Raw genomic sequence first — 20,594 nt, forward strand, 5'->3', positions numbered from 1 at the left:
TCTGGATCTCAGCCAGCTTCATCTTGGGACTGAGCTTCCCTGCTCTCTGCCTGAGCCTTGGTAGGACTAAGGAGGTAGGAGGTGGGGTTAAGGAGAGGCCAGAGGTAGGGGGCAGGCTGGGAGGGGGCATGGAGAGAGAGGGGTCAGGCCCCTGGCTGGGGCCTCCCTGCTGCCAGCAAGCCCCACACTTGGCCACTGCTTCTTCCTGTGCCCTTTGAGGTTCTGGCTGCTAAGGACCCCTCTTCCCAGGGACCACTGAGAGCAGTTACCTTTGGCAGGTCTTCCTTATTTTGCAGCCAGGAAGCCTGTTCAAGACACTGGCTCAGCAGCTCCCAAGACCCACAGCATCTGTGAGATCAAAGTGTGTGTTTTGTGGGGAGGGCCCTCCAGGGGAAGGCAGGGGAGAAAGGGTATAAATAGCTTTGAACATGACCTTGGCGATCTCCAGAAGTCTGCTTTGTTCTGTAATGTTTAAAAGGGGTGGAAGAATCCTCAGTTGAGAGGGAGAGATTCCTGGGAGGGTAGCAAGGGCAGAGGGGGGGTTGTGGGAATAGGTCTGGAGGTCAGATGACCTTAGGAGAGGAAAGAGCAGAAGGAGGGTGCGATAAGGATATAAGAGCTGGAAGTCGGAGTTCCTGTCGTGGCGCAGTGGTTAACGAATCCGACTAGGAACCATGAGGTTGCAGGTTCGATCCCTGGCCTTGCTAAGTGGGTTAAGAATCCAGTGTTGCTGTGATCTGTGGTGTAGGTCACAGAGGTGGCTTGGATCCTGCATTGCAGTGGCTGTGGCATAGGCTGGCAGCTGTAGCTCCAATTTGACCCCTAGCCTGGGAACTTCCAGATGCCGTGAGAGCGGCCCTAGAAAAGGCAAAAAGACAAAAAAAAAAAAAAAAAAGCTGGAAGTCAAGGCTAAGTGTCTGTGAAAGGGTGGTCTGCAGCCTGGGAGCGAGGTGGGAATATAAGGGAGCCACTGATGCCAGCCAGAGGAAGAGGCCGAGGACCAGGGACACCATTGAGATTCAGCCCAAAGTGGGCAGACTTGGGAGGGGACTGGGGGCTGTGCTGGCTGGAGGCTGAGGGAGGAACAGAGACGGGGGCCCAGCCTATGCAGGGGACCAGAGCAGTTGGTTTAAAACCTTGGCACTATATGGAGTTTCTGTTGTGGCGTAGCAGAAATGAATCCGACTAGGAACCGTGAGGTTGCAGGTTCGATCCCTGGCCTCACTCACTGGGTTAAGGATCTGGCGTTGCCGTGAGCTGTGGTGTAGGTTGCAGGTGCAGTTTGGATCTGGCGTTGCGGTGGCTGTGGTGTAGGCTGCAGGTGCAGTTTGGATCTGGCGTTGCGGTGGCTGTGGTGTAGGCTGCAGGTGCAGTTTGGATCTGGCGTTGCTGTGGCTGTGGTGTAGGCCGGCAGCTGTAGCTCAGATTCGACCCCTAGCCTGGGACTCTCCATAGGCCACAGGTGCGGCCCTAAAAAAAAAGAAAAGAAAAAGCTTGGCATTATGGCATTTTGGCCAGATACTTCTTTGTCTGGAGAGCCTGTCCTGTGCACTGTAGGATGTTCAGCAGCGTCACTAGCTTCTATCCACTAGGTTCCCGGAGCCCAAGTTGTGGCAATCAAAAATGTCTGCAGACATTTCCAGATGTCTCCTGGGGGGCAAAAATCATCTCTGGTTGAGGACGTGCAAGTCTGTTCTGAGCATATAATCACCTTGTTCTTCAGTGATGAGCAGCCCACCCCTGATGATGGGAAGGCTCAATGCCCAAACAGGATGGGCGGAGGGCTCGGACGGCAGGTGAAGGCACTCTCTTGAGCCTGGTCCTGTAGGACGACCCAGCTCTAATGGGGCCTTAGGTGGCTCTGCTGGCAAACAGCAAGCTGCCGTTTGCCCCTCTAGATCCACTTCCCTCTCCTCCACCCTGCCTTCCTCTCCCAAAGACACAGCTCCTGTCTCTGGCGCCCTTTTCTATAGCCACAGCTCTCACTGTGTCCCAAACAGCTCCCTCCTTCTGCTCCCTCAGGGTTGGGGGCGGTAGTGGCTTCCAGCTGTTGCTGGCCTGGGGGTGCTTCGAGATCCCCTTAATCCTGCTACACCTCTGCACAAAATTCCTCCATTAAACTCTCTTCACAGCCCTTTTGAGCCTTCCATCTGTTTCCTGCTGGGAGGCTGACTGATAGAGCAGAGTTTTGGATCCAAGCAGCTGTCTTGGAACGAGGTGGACTTGGCATCCTCTCAAGCCTACTGCTTTGCTATACGTTATTGCTACTCTTTTGAAATGCATTAGTGACTCAGAAATGGCCTTAAGGTCTGGGAATGCGATTAATCAAACTGCTGATTCTCCAGGTGAAAAATGCAGTGTCACAAAAGGCCCCATTGCACAGTCATGGCTAATGATTAAAACCATCCTAATACATGACCAGTGACTCACTGTTATTGATCTGGGCCTGAGTGGGGAATGGGCTGTGGTTGGAAGCCCTGGTACCGGACTTGACTGTACCACAGGCACCCGGGAACAAGTCAGTCCATCACTTTGAGGCTTGATTTTCTGAGGATGTGGGCTGGGAATGTGTGGGGCTTGAGAAATGAGGGGAGATGGCAGGAGTGAATGAAGTCCTTCTAGGGCTCTGCGGAGACCTAAGGTCTAATTTACAGAGGTATATTGGAAGTGACAATTTTGATGATGCTGATGATAGCTGATGTCTATTCAGACCTTATGGCACATTTTTACCTCTGCTATCTAACTTTAATTTTTATAAGAAGGTACTATTTTTCCCTCACAAGCATATTACAAAAATAAGCCTCAGGGAGATGAAGCTTATCAACGTCATATAGTTAGTGAGTGGAGGAAGAGAGATTCGAACCTGGTGTGTCTGACTCCAGAATCCCTGCTCTTAACCATCGGACATCCCACCTCTGGGTAGGGAACCCCATAGGGCTTTTTGGGGTGTCTGATCCTGAATCTCCTTCTCTTCCTCCCACGTGAGAGGATAACAAATGGATCATTGAGACAAACTCTTTATAAACATTTATTATGTGCCAGGCACTGTGCAAATCTCGGGGATATAAGAGTGAATGAGACTGGGTCCCAGTTTTCTGGAGCTTACCCTCTGTTGCAGGAGTTGACAACCTTTTTCAGTAAAAGGCCAGATGGTAAATATTATGGGCTTTGTGGATGGCATGGTCTCTGTCACAACTACTCAACTGTGTCATCAACGCGGGAAAACAGCCAGGGCTAATGTGTAAAGAAATGAACATCACTGTGTTCCAATAATTTTTTTTTATTTTACATAATTTTCACATGTCACAGAATATTACTTTTTACAGTGTTTTTTATTTTATTTATTTTAAAATTTTTTTTTGGCCATGCCCACAGCATTTAGAAGTTTTTTGGCCAGGGATCGAACCCATGCCACAGCAGTAACCAGAGCGACATCAGTGGCAGTGCCGGGTCCTTAACCCACTGAGCCACCAGGTAACTCCTACAATGATTAAAAACCATTTAAGAATGTAAAAATGTTGAGCTTTTGGGTTGTGTGGAAACAGGTGCTGGACAAGATTTGGCCTGTAAGCCATAGTTTGCCTACTCCTGGTCTAGCAGGACAAGCCCAAAACACAATAACTTACTAAGAGTCAGAGCAGTGTTTATTTCGCAGGACTAGGGAGGGGGAAGTGACTAAAAGGGACATGAGGAGCTCCCGGGGTTTGTTAACCATGTTCTACTCCTTGATCTGAGTGGTGGTTACATCTTGTGATGCTTCATCATACAGTACACATGACTTGTGCACGGTTTTTGTTCACTATACTTTGTAACAAGAAAAATGATGCTTGCTATTCCAGTTCTACAAGGATCAAGCCAGTTCTACAAGGATCAAGCCATTAGCCACTGCAGTCACTCAAGGACAATGCTCCCTGGGGGGAATTCAGGATGAGGAAAACCAGGAAGCATTCTGTGCTTTGGATATACTGGCCCTAGATAAAATTACATATCTAAGGAAAAATCTCAGTGACCCCAGATTCTTGCATCTTCCCATACAAGGAAAAGCACCAAAACCATTCGCTCAAGTTGTTCATTCTTTATGATTAGCAGTAATCTTTTTATGCTTTGACTACCTGTTTTTCCCAGGAAAAAAAAAAATTCATATATATCCTGGGCTCCTCTCCTACCTTTTTTGGAGCAGTTTCTCAGAGTAATCTGAGAGGCCTCTCCTGGGCTAAGGTCCTCAGGTAAAGTCCCCAAATAAATCTTAACTCACAACGTTAGACACGTGCATTTTCAATTGACAGCTTGAATTAAAAAGATAATTAAAACAAAACAGTGTACTCTCCCATTGTGACAAAACAGCATCGGTGGCGTCTTAGGAGCGCTGGGACACAGGTTCGATCTTCAGCCCGGCCACAGGGAGTTAAGGATCTGGCATTGCCACAAGCTGCGGTGTAGGTTACAGATGTGGCTCCGATCTGGCATTACTGTGGCTGTGGCGTAGGCCGGCAGCTGAAGCTACGATTTGACCCCTAGCCTAAGAACTTCCATATGCCGTGGGCGGGGCCCTAAAACACACACACACACACACACACACACACACACACACACACACTGATGGATTTTTGCCTTATCTTTGATCTTTTGAGACACTGCATTACAATATTATTAACTTGATTACTGAGGTTTTTGGCGCCCCGTATATTTTGCTCGGAAGGCCAGTGCCTCATTCACCTCACCCTATTCTAGTCTGTTGGACAAGGGTGGGAGACTGCCTATGTCTTAGTACAGACACTTGGGTAAGACCGTCTTCCTCTGTTCCCTCACCTATGTGAAAGGGAAGAGGGTTAAGCAACAAGATCTCCAAGGTTTAAAATTCTCCTAGTCTGGACCTGGACAGCCTTTTTCCGGGTCACACCTGTAATAACGCCCACCGTCGGAGAAAGCAGTAGCTAAAGTCTCGGCAGGAGATCCTTTTTCTCAGACTCCCAGACTCCGTAGTTATTACCCAATGGGCGAGGAGTCTCGCTAGAACCCGGCTTGTGATTGGCTAGAACAAAAAAAGAGCCGGGGTAAACCATCAAATAGGAACGGTGCCTAGCGTCATCAGCGAGCGACGAGAGAGCATCCAGAGGGAGTGGCTGAGTAAAGTAAGCTCCTTTCTAATTGGCTCTCTCTTTCAGGAGGAGTTGAAACAGCAATGGGGATTTGCTCTCCTCCAACTCTAGCTCCAGATAATTGGAGAGACCGTGAAGATTGGGGAAAAATTTATTAAGTCACCTGCAGCCCGGAAGTCCTGGGGGGTGGACCTTTAGCGGAGTGGGTGGGCTGGGGGGGCGGGATTCTTTCAGGAGTTGGGGTGGAGCGGCCACACTAAGCTTTCCTCGAGAGGGGGAGGCGGGGCTTGGGGCGGGCCCGCGCTTGTGGGCGGGGTCAGGAGAAGGGCGAGGGAGGGGCCGCAACCTGCGCGGGGCGCAGGGCGGTCAGAGCGATCGGATCTGCAAGCTGGTTACTCTTCTCAGGAATGGCTCTGCGCTGCTGGCGCTGGTGGCACTGGTCGGCGTGGCCTCGGACCCGGCCGCCTCCTTCCGGGAGCACCCAGAGTAGGAACAGGGCACCTTTAGAGCTGGATGGGAGAGCGGGGAGGCCTACGAGCGCCAAGTATAGCGGTCGGAGCCGAGCTGGGGCAGAGCTGGAGAGGGGAGAGAGGGGATCCGGGGCGAGACTGGAGGGGTGCACTCGTGCAGACGAGATGCGGGTGGTGTGCGGGGGCACATGGCGGCCTGTGTGGTGGAAGAAGAGGCTCCTGAGGTGAGACAGTGGTCAGCGACGGCGAGAAGGGGAGCCCATGTTGTTCACAAGTGTGAGAAAGAGTGGATGAGGGTGACATGGAGTTCTGTGGGGCAAGAGGGAAGTCTGAGGCGAAACAGGAGTCTTTATGGGCTACAACGTAGGGCTCTGTGGAGAGAGAGGGGTTAGAAAAAGTAAAATGAGGCATTGTGGGGCGATCCACAGGGGTGAGATTGGGATGATATGGGGTCTGTTGGAAAAATGTATATTCTTGCTGGGTGGGTAAGGAACCCGGTAAGAAAAATTAAGAAGTACTGCACAGGGCAGCTTCGGGGGTGATAGGGATTGTTGAGTAGGCAATTTCCGAAGCATAGGAAGTTCATGGGTGAGATGGGAGCTCTGGATGGAGACACAGCCCTTGGGGTTTCAGAAGAAGTAAGGGACCCTGCAAACTCCAAAGCTCTGAGGAAAAAGGAGGAGGATGTAGATGAGGGTAAAGCCTGGGAAGCTCCGTCTTCTGTTTGACACTCAAGTTGGCTTGAGATGGGGGAGGGAGCCTTGACGTGACCTTCCTCCTCTGTTCCCCTGCCCTAGGCTTCCGCCAGCAGTTCTCCACACAGGAGCAGACCCCCCAGATCTGTGTGGTGGGCAGTGGCCCAGCTGGCTTTTACACGGCCCAACACCTGCTAAAGGTAAGCCTCTTCCTCCTGGTTCCCTTTGCCATATTCACCTGCTGCTCCAGCCCTAAGGGCAAACTCCACCCTTTTGGGCTTTAAAAGCCCTCCTGGATCCCTGATGGGGAAGGGACCCCAAGCCCATCTAGATGGAACACTACCTGGAGTTCCTGTTGTGGCGCAGCGGAAATGAATCTGACTGGTATCCATGAGGATGTGGGTCCGATTCCCAGCCTTGCTCGGTGGGTTAAGGATCCAGCGTTGCTGTGAGCTGTAGTGTAGGTCGCAGACGCAGCTCAGATCCTGAATTGCTATGGCTTTGGTGTTGGCCGGCAACTGTGGTTCCAGTTCCACCCCCTAGCCTGGGAACTTCCATATGCCTCGGGTGAGGCCCTAAAAAGCAAAAGAAAAAGAAGGGACACTCCCTATATGCTTTGTCACCTACATTTGCGGCTCCCCATAGGTTCTCAGCTGTGAGAGAAGTGAGTTTGCCTCATGGTGATGGCCAGTGGTCCGAGGCAGATGGTGGGCTCTTCTTTCTTGGTCACGTCCTCCAGGGAGCTTATGCAGACCTGCTTGATGACTTTGTCCTCCCCATGTCTTCCTGTCTTCCTCCTCTGCCTCCACCATCCCCAACATCCTGCATCTCCAGGCCATCCCCTCTTCTCAGGCTTTCTGTAACTTCTGTAACTTCAGGCACCTCCGCAGCAATAGCTCCAGGCCTCCCCGTGCTGCTAGTCTTTCAGCCGCTCTCCACCCCCATTCCTCCCCTTTCCTGCACCCCATGGCCAGGCGCTCAAGGTTATGGTATTGGCAGGCAGGGTCCCAAGGCTGCTGGTTATCCTTGAGATTTGCGCAGACCTTGGTGGGGGGAGGGAGGGAAAATCATGGGTTGGGTGGGGGGAGGGAGGGGGAGGGAGACCGAAGCTGACTAAGACATAGGACAAGGGCCTTGCTCTGGAGAGGTGGGGGGGAAAGATGAATTTATTAATCACACACACACACAGAGAACCTAAAAAGCAGGGTGGGCAACCTCCCCAGTTTGCCCAGGACCTGGGGCTTTCAGTGCTAAAACTAGGAGGGTCTTGGGGAAGCCAGGATGAGTTGGTCACCTGACTGAAATGTGACCTAAGCACGCCTTCCATGCAGCACAGGTGAAAGAGCTAATTACGAGGAGGTGACCAGCGCGAGCCCAGTTGGGTGGCGTCTGTCAGAAAGTGTTTCTGGAGAAGGTGTCTTTGAGTTGCTCTAAAGGAGGCTGAGGGCTCTGGAGAGGCCCTTCCACGTGTGGGGGAGTCATCCAGGGGCTGACTGCCACATGGTAGGACAGCCCCGGGCTCTGGGATGGAGACCGAGAGTCTCCCCGAGGGTGGCTGGGGAGGCCCTGGAGGGCTTCGTGTAAGCGGCATTCTGTGAGTTACACCTGGAAATATGGTGACCGAGGGGAGTGGGCCTTCCGGGCAGGATTCTCAGTCCCCGTACTTGCCCTGTGGGAGGTGCTGGGGGAAGGGCCCCGAGGCCAGGTACAAGCTGGTCCTGGCCCACACTGGGAGCTCCAAGCTGCCAGCTGCACTCCACAGCGGGAACATTTGGGACACTGGCACTGAGCTGAGTCAGGCCCTGTCTATATCGCATCTTACCCCATCCTCAAGACAACTTGCAAAGCTGCTATTAAGCTCCACGCTGGGCCGTCCGGTAATCAATCGCTGGACATTGACATGCTCCAGGCACAGGCTTGGCCCTGAGAACATGGGTGTGAGCAGGACAGACGTGATCCCCTTGCTCAGAGCCCTGCCAGGCGAAAGCAGGGGTTGTGGAACGTAGGGAAGAGGCTTCACGTGGTGCTCTAGGGCTCTGGCGCACTTAACCCAGCCCGGAGGTGGTGACGTTTGGATTGTTATCTGAAGGACAGAAGGAGCTGCCAGGGAGTTCCCGTTGTGGCTTAAGGCCTTGATGTTGTTTCTGTGAGGATGCAGGTTCCATCCCTGGCCTCCGCTCAGTGGGTTAGGGATCCTACACTGCCCAAGCTGCGGCTCCAGTTTGACCCCTGGTCCCCAAGCCTGGGAAGTTCCATATGCCACGTGTGTGGCTGTATAAAAAAGAAAAAAAAAAAAAAAGAGCTGCTGGATGAGGCAGGGGGATGGGTAGGAGGCCAGAGGGCCCCAGGCACAGCGAACCGGGTGACAGAGATCCAGAGGAAAGACAGAGTGCTGGTGCCGGGACAGGCGAGTTCAGGAAGCAAGGTGTGGCAGGGTGCATGGAGAGGTGAGAGCAGGGGCTAGGGGGCCGGGGCTGGGGCATATCCTGGGGGCTTGGACTCCACTGACCAGCTTGGACTCTGGCAGTTTCTCTTGGTGCTGCCACCCGCCTCCTTTCACCCCTGCGGGGACTTGTTAAAATGCACATTTCTGAGCCCAGGAGTGAACATTTGAGAACCAGTTCCCCAGGGGAGTCTGCTCTTCCGATGTTAGAGGTGGGTGGCTTCACCGAAGGATTCTAGCCGAGGGACTGAAAGCACCCCATTATTTTTTTCTTTTTAGGGTGACGTGCGGCATTTGGAGGTTCCCAGGCTAGGGGTCGAATCCAAGCTACAGCTGCTGGCCTACGCCACAGCCACAGCAACGCCAGATCCGAGCCGTGTCTGTAACCTACACCACAGCTCACGGCAACGCCAGGTCCTTAACCCATTGAGTGAGGCCAGGGATTGAATCCACATCCTCATGGATCCTAGTCGGTTCATTGACCACTGTGCCATGACGGGAACTCCCTAAGGCACCCCATTTTTATCTGGAGCTCTCTCTCTGCCTGCAGGGCAGACAGCAGAGCTGGGAAGCAGGGCTGGAGAGCCATAGGGAGCTGCTGGGGTGGCAGAGGGGAGGATGGAGGTCTCCTTGGATGGGGTTGAGGGGAGTCTGGGAGGAGCCCCAGGGTCCAGCTTGGACTCCGGGTGGATGGGGTGGAAGGAAGCCCAAAGGCAGAGGGGGAGAGGTCTGGAGGGAGGCGGGACTGGCTTTCATCTGGATGGGTGTGAGGTGTCTGGGGTAATCTGTCCAGGGGTCTCCAGCTTGGTGGCAGGTCTAGGCAGGAGAGAGAGAGTAGAATGTCATCAGTAAGTCCCCAGGAATGTAAGGTAATGGGCGGGGGCGGATGGAACATCCCCAGGAATGTGTGTGGGGGTGGGGGTGGGGGTCTCAGATTGGAAGAACCTCAGAGAAGATTCTCATTACAGGACAGAGAAAAAGGGGCCTGGAAAAGAGTGGCCGGGGGCATTGGAGGGAGGAGAGTTAGGGGGCAGGGCCTCCTGGAAGATTCAAACTGGGGAACAGGTGTACTGGGTTTAGCCTCTTGGAGGTGGCCTTGAAGAGAGCAGGGTGACTCCTTAGCCAGAGAGAAGGGACGATGAGAGGGAGCGTCGGATTAGATTGTGTGTGGTATTGACCTCCAGGCTATGCAGTTTGAACTTTGTCGTGACAGGCAGCCAGGGAGGGTTTGTGAGCAAGGCAGTGACGTCCAGCCACCATGGTGGGCAAGTCCTGGGCTCATTTAATCTTGAGGCTCACGCAGGAAGGAATGTTCTGTTGTCCAGAGAAGTTAGGAAACATTCCAGCAGCGCAGTCAGCGGCAGGTGGATTGGCCCCCGGGGCTGCTGACTCCATAGCTGCAGCTCTTCAAGGGTATAATGTCAGAGTTCCTGTTGTGGCTCAGAGGGTTAAGAACCTGACTAGTATCCATGAGGACGCGGGTTTGATCCCCGGCCTCGCTCAGTGGGTTAAGGATCTGGCGTTGCCATGAGCTGCGGTGCAGGTCGAAGATGCAGTTCAGATCTGGCATGGCTGTGGCCATGACATAAGACAGCAGCTATAGCTCTGATTCCACCCATACCCTGGAAACTCCCATGTGCTATAGGTGTGGCTGTAATAAGAAAAGAATCCCCTCCCCCCCAAAAAAAGGTACAGTGTCCGTGGGGCCTGGGAAGTGGTTGTGGCTCCACCTGTGGCTGGCACGGATGGGGAGAGGCAGGAGGCGGGATGAGCAGGTGGGCCGTGGGGGCCTGGACAAAGGGGAGGAGGGGAGCATGAGGCTTTGTTGGGGTGAGTCCCATTGGATCTGGAGCACTGACTCGGGTGAGAGCCAAAAGGCGGCGGGGAGGGGGGCAGTGTCATTCATCCGAAGGCACCCCAGCTGCTTGACTTTGAACCTGCTTGTGGCCCAGAGTCCCTCACCATCCTGACCTCCCAGATGCTTCCCGCTACCCCCGAGAGGGACGCATCATCCGTCCTGCTTTGCAGAGGAAGAGACTGAGACGCAGGCAGATCCTGGGACTTGCCACGGCCATGTGGCTGTTTGGTGGCCGAGCCGCAACACACTTGTCTGCCCAACCACCACACCTAGGCCTTCCCCACGGCCCCTCTAGGTGCCCTGGGGGTCGGGGGAGGCGGTGTGGCACCAACATAGGAGTGAGATTGTTTGTTCTAAGACTTAGAGTAGCCTCTGTCCTGCTGGTCCCCTTTTCAACAGCATGATCTTGGAGACTAAGGCAGGTGTGAATTCCCAAGGGTGGATCTCAGTCATCTGTGGGTTTGGTGTTTCTAGAAGTATCGAAGTGTCCTCGGGCAAGGCTGTGTGTCACCCAAGTAGACAAAGAAGCTCCCCTGATAGAGCTCCAGTGGAGGGAGGGCTGCTGCCTTCCTTAGCTGGCCGAGTTTCTCCATCTCAGCAGCTGGCAGCCCTTGAAGCCTGGCCTCGGCTGCCCTGGCTCTGTGCTGCCATTCCTCTGGCCTGGCTCTCTGGGCAGGTGGGGAGTCACGGGCCTTTCTCTCCCCTTGCAGAGGGTCGAGGCCACCTTGTGTCCTCAGCCCACTGAGCTGGGCCCTCCTGCTTTGTCCCCGGAAAGGCCGGACCCATAGGGGGCCAGCCTCTCCCTTGGCCCCACCAGCCACTGTCCCCTCCCGCAGCACCACTCCCGGGCACGTGTGGACATCTACGAGAAGCAGCTCGTGCCCTTCGGCCTGGTGCGCTTTGGCGTGGCGCCCGACCATCCTGAGGTCAAGGTGGGTCTCTCTGGGCTTGAGCAGGGGTTTGGAGGCTTTGCTCAAGGTGAGGAGGGAGGGCGGAGTTCCGGCTGTGACTCAGCAGGTTACAAATCCAACTAGGGTCCATGGGGATACAGGTTTGATCCTTGGCCTTGCTCAGTGGGTTAAGAATCCAGCGTTGCCACAAGCTGTGGCGTAGGTTGCAGACGCAGCTCAGATCTAGTGTGGCTGTGCCCTTGGCATAGGCCAGCAGCTGTGGCTCGGGAACTTCCATGTGCCCCACATGTGGTCCTAAAAAGACACACACACACACACACACACAAGAGTGAGGCGGGAGGGGCGGCTCCATGGAATGACCCCAGGCCCTCTGTGTGGATGTCACCCAGACCCTGTGGGCTGAGGGAGGCCAGCCATGGTCCCTGGAGTTGCCGGATGCGCTAACCCCTCCCATTCCGGGGTCCCCCCAGAATGTCATCAACACCTTTACCCAGACGGCCCGCTCTGACCGCTGTGCCTTCCATGGCAACGTGGTAGTGGGCAGGGATGTGACCGTGCCGGAGCTGCAGGAGGCCTACCACGCCGTGGTGCTGGTGAGTGCAGACGACAGGCGGGGAGGACGGAGGGGCAGCGGTTGGTGGCAGAGGGATGGAAGACCCAGGGGTGAGGGCCAGGGTGGATGCTACGGACGAGGAGCAGGAAGGAGGCTTCTGGGAGCCTGGTGGGGGCTGCCTGGTGCCTTAGCTGGTGCTGAGGCTTCTGGATCTTTCCTCAGAGCTATGGGGCGGAGGACCATCGGGCCCTGGAAATCCCTGGGGAGGAGCTGCCCGGCGTGTTCTCAGCCCGGGCATTTGTGGGCTGGTACAACGGGCTTCCTGAGAACCAGGAGGTGAGTTTGGGGAGCGTCCCCCCTGCCCCTTCCTCCCCACGCCTCAGCCAGGGCCAAGGGCAGCTCTTGGCAGCCACCACTGGGGTCAGGGGGAGCCACAGGCCTGGGAGGCGCCCAGTGAGACAAGGTGGGGGTGGGGTTGGGGGACACAGTGGGGACCCCACATGAAACCGAGATTAGCCTGACCAGGGCCAAGGCTGGTAGAACCTTATCTAGACCTCTGCCCTCCAGCTGGCGCCGGACCTGAGCTGTGACACAGCTGTGATTCTGGGGCAGGGGAACGTGGCTCTGGACGTGGCCCGGATCCTGCTGACCCCTCCTGAGCACCTGGAGGTGAGTGGGCAGGTCCAGGGCTGGAAGGGTGGAGTGAGGGTTATACCAAGGAGAGACTGCCCCTGCCTGCAGGGTTTGGGCCTCGTCCCTTCAGCTGAGCTCAGTGCCTCTGCTTCCCCGTGGGGCCAGGCAGGGACCTTCTGAAAAGCGGCCCGTGAGCGTCATCTCACACCATTTCCCCATCACTTTTTGCAGCTGCATAGGCTTGACAAAAAAAAAAAAAAAAAGTTTTCAGAGAGTTCCCCCTGGTGGGCTAGTGGTTAGGATCAGTGCTTTCACCACTGTGGCCCAGATTCAGTACCTGGCCTGGGAACTGAGATCCTACATCCAGCCACTGGTATTTCTGTTTCAAAGCGTGTGTGTTCACCTTTGCAATTTGATGTGTATTAATGGCTATTTGATAAGTGTCTCTCTCTCTCCACCAGACAGAAGCTCTGTGAGGGCCAGCACCTTGTCTCTTTTGCTTACCATTGACGGCCCCCACCCCATGCCCTTTGCACAGTCCCTGGCACGTGGTAAACACCCAGGAAACACTTGTTGAAGCCTCTGGGCCTGGTTTGCTACTAGCTGGAGCCATTTGCAGAATTGGCGGCAGTGTGCCGTCTGGCCACCAGGGGGGGCAGTGGCGCCATTTCAGGTTGCCAACCTTCCCCTGGCTCAGGAACCGGCCGCCAGCAAGCAGAGAGGCCCCTTCTGCTGTCGGTGTCCAATGACTTTTAAGTTCCTCCTTTTGTGCCAGAAAACGGACATCACAGAGGCTGCCCTGGGGGCGCTGAGACAGAGTCGGGTGAAGACGGTGTGGATAGTAGGCCGCCGTGGACCCCTGCAAGTGGCCTTCACCATTAAGGTGCTGGGGCCTGAGGGGGAGGGGCCAGGGGCCCGAGCAGATGGTGGGGCGCCTGCGCTTGGGAGGTGCGGCAGGGCAGAGCTGCCTGGGGTGGAAGAGGGGGAGCCAGGCAGGGCCCCCGGGGCCGGGTGCCTTCCGTGGTGGTGGGTGGCGGTGGGGTCTCCCACCGGGGCTGGGCCCTGGGGGGGGGGGATTCAGCGGTGGGCAGTGCTCTGGGCCTGACCTCCTCCCCCACTCCCCACCCCCACCCCCACCCTAAGGAGCTTCGGGAGATGATTCAGTTACCAGGAACTCGGCCCATTTTGGATCCTGCGGATTTCTTGGGCCTCCAGGACAGAATCAAGGGTGAGGGGCCCTGGCCTGGCCCCCAGCTCTCTAGGGAGGGATGATCTAGGTCGGTGAGGGCTTGGGGGCAGGCCTCTGGGAGAGGGCTGTACCCCGAGAGCGCCCTGAGAGCTTCTGTGTTGCTAGCAGAGGTCCCTCGACCCAGGAAGCGGCTGATGGAACTTCTGCTTCGGACAGCCACGGAAAAGCCAGGGGCAGAGGAGGCTGCCCGCCGGGCATCGGCCTCCCGCGCCTGGGGCCTCCGCTTTTCCCGAAGCCCACAGCAGGTGCTGCCCTCGGCAGATGGACGGCGGGCAGCAGGCATCCGCCTGGCAGTCACCAGGCTGGAGGTGAGTCTCCTGTTACCCAGAGACCACCCCCACCCCCCCGCGCCATTCTCTAGTCTCCCCATTCCCAGCTCCGTGTTGCCCACCCTCTCCCCACAGGGTGTCGGTGAGGCCACCCGGGCAGTGCCCACTGGAGACGTGGAGGACCTCCCTTGTGGGCTGGTGCTGAGCAGCATAGGGTATAAGAGCCGCCCCATCGACCCCAGTGTGCCCTTTGACCTCAAACTTGGGGTCATCCCCAATACGGAGGGCCGGGTTGTGGATATGCCAGGTGAGAGGGTGCAGTAGGGGACAAACTGCGGTTCGGGACAGGGGCCATTCACATTCATTCCTTCATCTGGGGACATGCACTGGGAAACTGCTCTGACTTGTCCCCACCCTCCTCCTGGCCCTCGGGGAAGTTCCAGTCCAGCTGAGACAGTCACACTTATGTCTGGTTAGTAAGTCATGCACCAAGTTCCCGGGTGGCTCAGCAGATTAAGGATCCGGCATTGTCACTGCTGTGGCTCTAGTTACAATGGTGAGGGTTTGATCCCTGGCCCAGGAACTTCCTCATGCTGTGGGTGGGGCCAAAAGAAAAAAAAAGTGTCCTTGAACTTGCTGAGACCTGCTCTGGGCCAGGCCTAGTGCTGGATTTGGAGATGAAGTAGCAGCCCCTGTCCTCAGCGAGCTTCCAGTCTGATTAAATATTCACACACCTGTCAGGTCAGGAATTCATTCAGCTAATGTTTACCAGGAGCCTAAAGAAGCAAGGTGGGCAGCACCCAGCTCCTGTAGGGAACTCCTGGTCTACGGGGACACTGGGGTGTGAGGGGGAGACATGATAAAAGCAGGCTGGGAAGGACTGAGTGCAGAGCGCCAGCAGACGGATGCTGGGAGGTCGTGGGGCATATGGATGCGTGTGCACCCCTATGTGTCCTGGGGCTCAGGCTGCTCAGGGGTGTCCAGCCAACCCCTTCCCGTCTCTTACCCCTTTGGTTACCCCCTCCCAGGCCTCTACTGCAGCGGCTGGGTGAAGCGAGGACCCACAGGTGTCATCACGACCACCATGACCGACAGCTTCCTCACTGGCCAGATGCTGCTGCAGGACCTGAAGGCTGGGCTGCTGCCGTCTGGCCCCAGGCCTGGCTATGCAGCCATCAAGGCCCTGCTCAGCAGCCGAGGTCTGGGCTCCCTGTGAGCTCCTGGGAGGTGGGGTGGGGACCACCCCTGGGCCTTTCCACTGTCTGGGCTGGAGTGCGCTGGGCTGGGGTGGAGGAAAGGTGGAGGCCGTGACTCATCTTCCCTCTGCCTCAGGGGTCTGGCCCATCTCGTTCTCGGACTGGGAGAAGCTGGATGCTGAGGAGGTATCCCGGGGCCAGGGTGCTGGGAAGCCCAGGGAGAAGCTGCTGGATCCTCAGGAGATGCTAAGGCTGCTGGGGCGCTGAGCCCAGGTCCCAGCCTGGCACAGAAAGGAGGAGTGCCATGCAGGGGAGAGGGACCCGGGTCAGTCTGAGCAGGACTCTGCCCCACAGCTGCATCGCTGGTCTGTCCTGACCTGGGGTCTTGGCCGCCTCTTGCAGGGGCCTCTGAGCACTTCCTCATGCCAGAAGGTCCCGCTTTGCCCCTGTGGATTTAACTCTTCGCAAGGAGACAACCTTACTTGGGTTCAGGTGCAGGCTGACCTCTATCCCTCCTGCCTCTTTCCCGCTGGACTGTGGAGGGTCACTAGGTCCAGAATATGCTGGAAATAAAACACCTGCAACCGAGGGCTGTTGGTTGATGGTGCAATTTCTTTTGGGGCCCAGGGTCACCTTCCAGCTGCAGCTCCCCTCCAGTCGGCAGGTGGCGCTGAAGAGCCAGCTCCCTGCTCTGGGGCCTCCTGGGGTCTTGAGGGGTTTTGGCAGCCAGGCTTGGCACCCACCATCTTTTCCTCAGCTTGGCCCTGCTGCGGGCGGCCTGCCTGCCTTCTGCCCACACTGCAGGCACCCTGTGACCCCAGCCTGCCTTCTCTGCGGGCCCTGCTGCCCTGTCCTCTCCCTGGCTAGCCCCCAGTACAAGCAAGACAAGAAAAAAGAGAGTGGGATTGCAGGAACTGGGTACCAGTTTGCTCCAGCCCCTCCTTGTGGCTCCTCTGTTGGGTGCGGGTCCCCCATTCTGTGGCTCCCAACGGCTTCCTGCCTTGTCCGTTTCCAGCCAGACTGACAAGCCTTTAAAAAAAGAGGACGTCAGTGTCCCTAGTGTGTTTACCATCGTTTATGCCGGCCCCGAGGTGCTGGCCTCACTTTATAGACTGAGGGATTCTCGAAATTAACTGGCCCAAGGTCACACACACAGTAAGCTTCGGGCTCGAACCCAGGGCTCGGGGCGGCCTGTTTTCTCCGAGACTGCACTTGACCCCAAGTGTCGGGTTGGGTCTGGGGCTACAGTCCTGGAGAGCGGAGCCGAGGCCCAGGCGCCCTGCCCGTGGGTGGGCAGGAGGGGCCTGGAGCAGCGCAGGTGCAGGCGGCGGGGTGGGCCCGCCGGGGCGGGGCGGAGGCGGCGGGCCCCGGCGGGGCGGGCCCGCGCGGGCGGCGGCGAGCGCTCCGCCACTGCCGGCTGGCGAGCCCTGGGATCCGGAGGCGCGGCGCGCAGCCCGGCCCGGGACCGAGCCGGGCGCCGAGCCGGCCACGGGAGGAGCGCAGGGCGCGGGGGCGGGCCCGGCCCAACCCGCCAGGCCGCGCCACGGGCACTGGCCCCGCGGCGCCCGGGCTCAGGCGCCCGCCAAGCGAAGACCGAGCACGCCAGCGCGCGGAGCCGAGGCGTCGGGACATGCACCGCGCGGGAGGCGGCCGGCGTGGGCTCCGGGCGCGGGCGCAGCGACCCTTCCCCCCGGTGAGTGGCGGGCGGCGGGCGGGGGGCGCCAACTTCGCCGCCAACTTAGGTCTGGGCTCAGGCGCCGCGCAGGCAAGGACGACGGAGACAGACGCGGGACGACTGGGAGAGTCTGGCTATCGCAGGAAGCCCGAGGAGGGGGCGGCCGGCGGCCCGGGACCCTTGGGGACCGAGCCTGGGGTTTGGAGCCGGGCGGGCGGAGAGGAGGTGAGGAAGAGAAGCCCAGGTAACAGGAGCGCGGCGGACTCGAGGAAAGGACGCGGGCGAGGAGCCCAAGACGTTTGTCTCCTGGGTCGCCGAGCCCTCCGGCTCCTAATTAGCCCGGCGCCGCGGCACCGTAGGGCAGGGGGCGCTGCGAGGACAAGGAGGCTGGGCTGCAAGGCCCCGCAACTGTTGCTGCTGGAAGCCAGGGGGAGGGTGGGGGAGCGGGGCCGGGAGCTGGGGTCATGGCTGGGATCGGCCAGAGCGAAGGGGGTTGGGGAGGGCACGGAGCAGAGAGCACGAAAGGGGACTGTCGGTGGCTCCGCAGCCCGGCCCCTGCTTCCGGAGGTCTGCTGAGCACCTACTGCGCGCACCTGCCTTCACACCGCCGCCCTGCCCTTTCACCCGCTGTGAGTCCCCCAGGTCCTTCTTCCTCTCCTCCGCCTGGCAAAGCGCTCCCTCGACTGACCTCAGGGAATCAATGTGGGCTTCACCCCTAGTGGGATCTTCCCAAATCACCTGACACCCGGCAGACCCAGGCCCTGAGGGGCGGGAAAGGAAGGGTGGGCCTGGGAAGAGGACCTGGGGGAGCCGTGAGCCCCGGCGCCGTGGGCCCTGGCTGCCTCACCGACAGGTTGCCGCTGGTCTCCTGGGGCTTCGACCAGGATCCTCGACGGGGAGGGAAGCCCCGGGCCTCCTGCTGTGGAAGGCAGTTTGCCCCTAGGCCTAGGCGGGCAGGGCCAGGGCCATGCGGAGACAAAGGCACCCAGCGGCCTGAAAATCCCCAAAGGTGCGTCCCAAGACCCATCAAAAGACCCTCCTGGGTGATCGGTTCCCGTCGAGCCCTGAGGCACACCCCACAGGTCCCAGCCCTGCTCACCCGAAGGGACTTCCGTTTTGGTCCCCGGCCCTCCGGGGGTGGCACAGCCCCGGCTCAGACCTGACCCAGGCCCTTGAGAAATTGAGGAAAGGAACTTCGAGTTGGGGCTCTATGTCCGAGCCCGTCTAGTTTCTGGCGGCTAGTCGGATTTGAGGCCACTCCTGAACTCCGTACTAGGAACTGGAGCAGGAACGTGCTGGGGTCCGGGTAGGCCGGGAACCAGACTCCTGGGTTCGCCCTGGGGCAGGCCTGGGTCCGTACCCATCCACAGCCTCGCCTGCCAGGTGAGCTTGGCGCCCCGCGCCGCAGGGCTTGGGGTGGTGACCCAGCTTGGGGGCAGTGGGCACGGGGAGTCTGGGAGCCGAGGACGCCCGCAGAGGGTAACGGCAAGGCGGGGGGCGCGGAGTGCGTGGTGCCCAGTTTGGCCGCCAGGAGGCGTGGCGCTGGTCGCTGCCGCCCGGAGTCGCCGCCGCCGCCGCCGCATCGCGAGTGTCCTTGAGCCGCGGGTGACGGTGGCTCTCGTCGCTCGCGCCCCCTCCTCCCGCGGGGGGGAGCCTGATGCCACGTTCCCTATGAATTATTTATCGCTGGCCTAAAAATACCCCGAACTTCACAGCCCGAGTGTAAGAGATTCCCCCGGGGGGTCCGGGCGAAATCAGCGGGGAGGGGGGAGTTAGTCTTGGAGGAGGGAGACCTCGGTGCCCGCGCCAGTGGGGGCAGGATGGAGGGGTGGTCTTCTCGCCTGACGCCTGGGTTCGGGTTTTAGCTCGGCAAAAGGGAGGGGGGGGGAAACCCGACGGCCGAGCCGAGGCGGCTCACTCGGAGGGCAGAGGCTCCAGAGTAGCCGCGCAGCCGGGGTCCCTCGGCTCCCGGGAAGCAGCGAGGCTGGTGGGTGGGGCCGACTCCCGGGATCAGAGGCTCCTGGCCTGGGAGAGGGGGCCGCCGTCAGCGGTCTGGAGTGTGAGTGTGTGTGCACGTCCGTGTCTGGGAACCGCGGGAGATTGGGGGAGCAGGGAGGGCAGAGGCGCCCTAAGCCGATGGAAGTGCTCCTCCGGCTGGGCTGTTCGAGGTGACGCAGAGTGTCCCGAAGCCCCACCATTGCCACCCTCCTCTGGGCTTTTTTGCAGCCCAGTGTTCATCACATATTAACAGCCCAGTTTGTGAAAGGCGTGGATGCCAAGTGGGTGGGCAGAGGTGTCCAGTCAACAGTCCCGTGTGGGCGCGGGAATTACAGAGGCTCACATTCCTGCCACTGGGCAAAATGACGGGAGCCATTGCAGAGGCTCCCCAACACAGGAGAGATGGGGGGGGGGAGCAGCTGCCCTAGAGCCAGACCCAGACCCTCTGGCTTCTCACCCGTGTGTCCAGAGCCTGGATGGAGTATGGCAGGTCCTCTGTGGGAGAGGGATTTAGGGTGGGCTCTGAAAATTCTGGAATTTGTCATGTAGACAAGAGAGGAGGTGGGAAGAGGACATTCTAGCCTGAGGGAGCAGCAGAGCAAAGGCCGGGAGAGGAGGACGGGGGGGGGGCTGTCTGGCCACCAGACTGGTGAGAGTGTGGGGTCCACTGGGGGAGGACCGTTGGTTGGGGTCAGGGTGTGTGGGGTTCTATCCATGGACCAAGGTGTCTGGATGTCACCTGTGGGCACCAGGGAGCAGCTGTGCCTTTTGAGGAGAGGGCGGTGGCCAGAGGAATGTTTCAGGCCAGTGGCGCAGGTGGGGAGGGAGGGGGGAGGCCCGGGGGAGGCAAGTGAGAGATGGGACCAGGCCAGGGCTTGGTGAGACCCTCCTGCCTTGTGGGGGAGGCTGGATGCCACTTGATTCCAGGGCTCTGGAGCCCGAATCTCTTGGGTCTGCCCATTGCTATTTGAGGCTCACTTTCCCATTAGAAAGAGTGTTTGGGGTCAGTGCCCCCTCGGACTTGAGGGATGACCTGGTCCCTTCATCTAGAATCACATTGTCCAAGCGAAAAATTGAGATCCACATTAGAAAAAATTTAAAAAGTGGTGAAATGAATTCTAATGCTGTATTGCGGTTAACTCAATGTATCAAAAATATTTTCTCAGGGACTTCTCTTGTGGCTTAGTGGGTTAAGGATCCAGTGTTGTCACTGCAGCGGCTTGGGTCACTGCTATGGCACGGGTTTGATTCCTGGCCTGGGAACTTCCTCATGCCATGGGCCAAAAAATGTTTTTTTTTTTCAACATGGAACCAGTGATAAGAATATGAATGAGATTTTGAAAAAATACTCAGCCTTCGATATCCAGCATGTATTTTACACTTACAGCATACCTCAGTTTGGACGAGCCAGATTTAAGGGTCCAGCAGTTACACATGACTGGTGGGTGCTGTGTGGAACAGTGCAGGTCTGGAGCTCAGAGCTGGGAGGCGGAGGTGGGGGGAGCTTCAGGCTTCCCAGAGGATGGGGAACCTGCAGGGATGGGC

The 20,594-nt window shown here is 58.0% G+C and overlaps 1 protein-coding gene across 2 annotated transcripts; it reads left to right on the forward strand.

Annotated features, from left to right (window-relative positions):
* The first annotated feature begins 5,416 nt into the window (after positions 1 to 5,416).
* Positions 5,417 to 15,964, forward strand: FDXR (ferredoxin reductase). 2 transcript variants are annotated; one of them, XM_047757610.1, is made up of 12 exons: positions 5,417 to 5,585; positions 6,367 to 6,464; positions 11,402 to 11,497; positions 11,947 to 12,069; positions 12,252 to 12,365; positions 12,597 to 12,698; positions 13,438 to 13,545; positions 13,806 to 13,890; positions 14,017 to 14,219; positions 14,316 to 14,487; positions 15,209 to 15,379; positions 15,513 to 15,964. In XM_047757610.1, exons 1-12 carry the CDS (start codon positions 5,507 to 5,509, stop codon positions 15,641 to 15,643), a joined length of 1,482 nt encoding a protein of 493 aa, XP_047613566.1. In that variant the 5' UTR covers positions 5,417 to 5,506; the 3' UTR covers positions 15,644 to 15,964. The 2 variants fall into 2 exon arrangements, with proteins under 2 accessions (XP_047613566.1, XP_047613567.1); XM_047757611.1 differs by having other exon boundaries at positions 14,020 to 14,219.
* The last annotated feature ends 4,630 nt before the right edge of the window (positions 15,965 to 20,594 follow it).

This window comes from Phacochoerus africanus, chromosome 14 (assembly GCF_016906955.1).
Source record: "Phacochoerus africanus isolate WHEZ1 chromosome 14, ROS_Pafr_v1, whole genome shotgun sequence".
Taxonomy (NCBI): domain Eukaryota; kingdom Metazoa; phylum Chordata; class Mammalia; order Artiodactyla; family Suidae; genus Phacochoerus; species Phacochoerus africanus.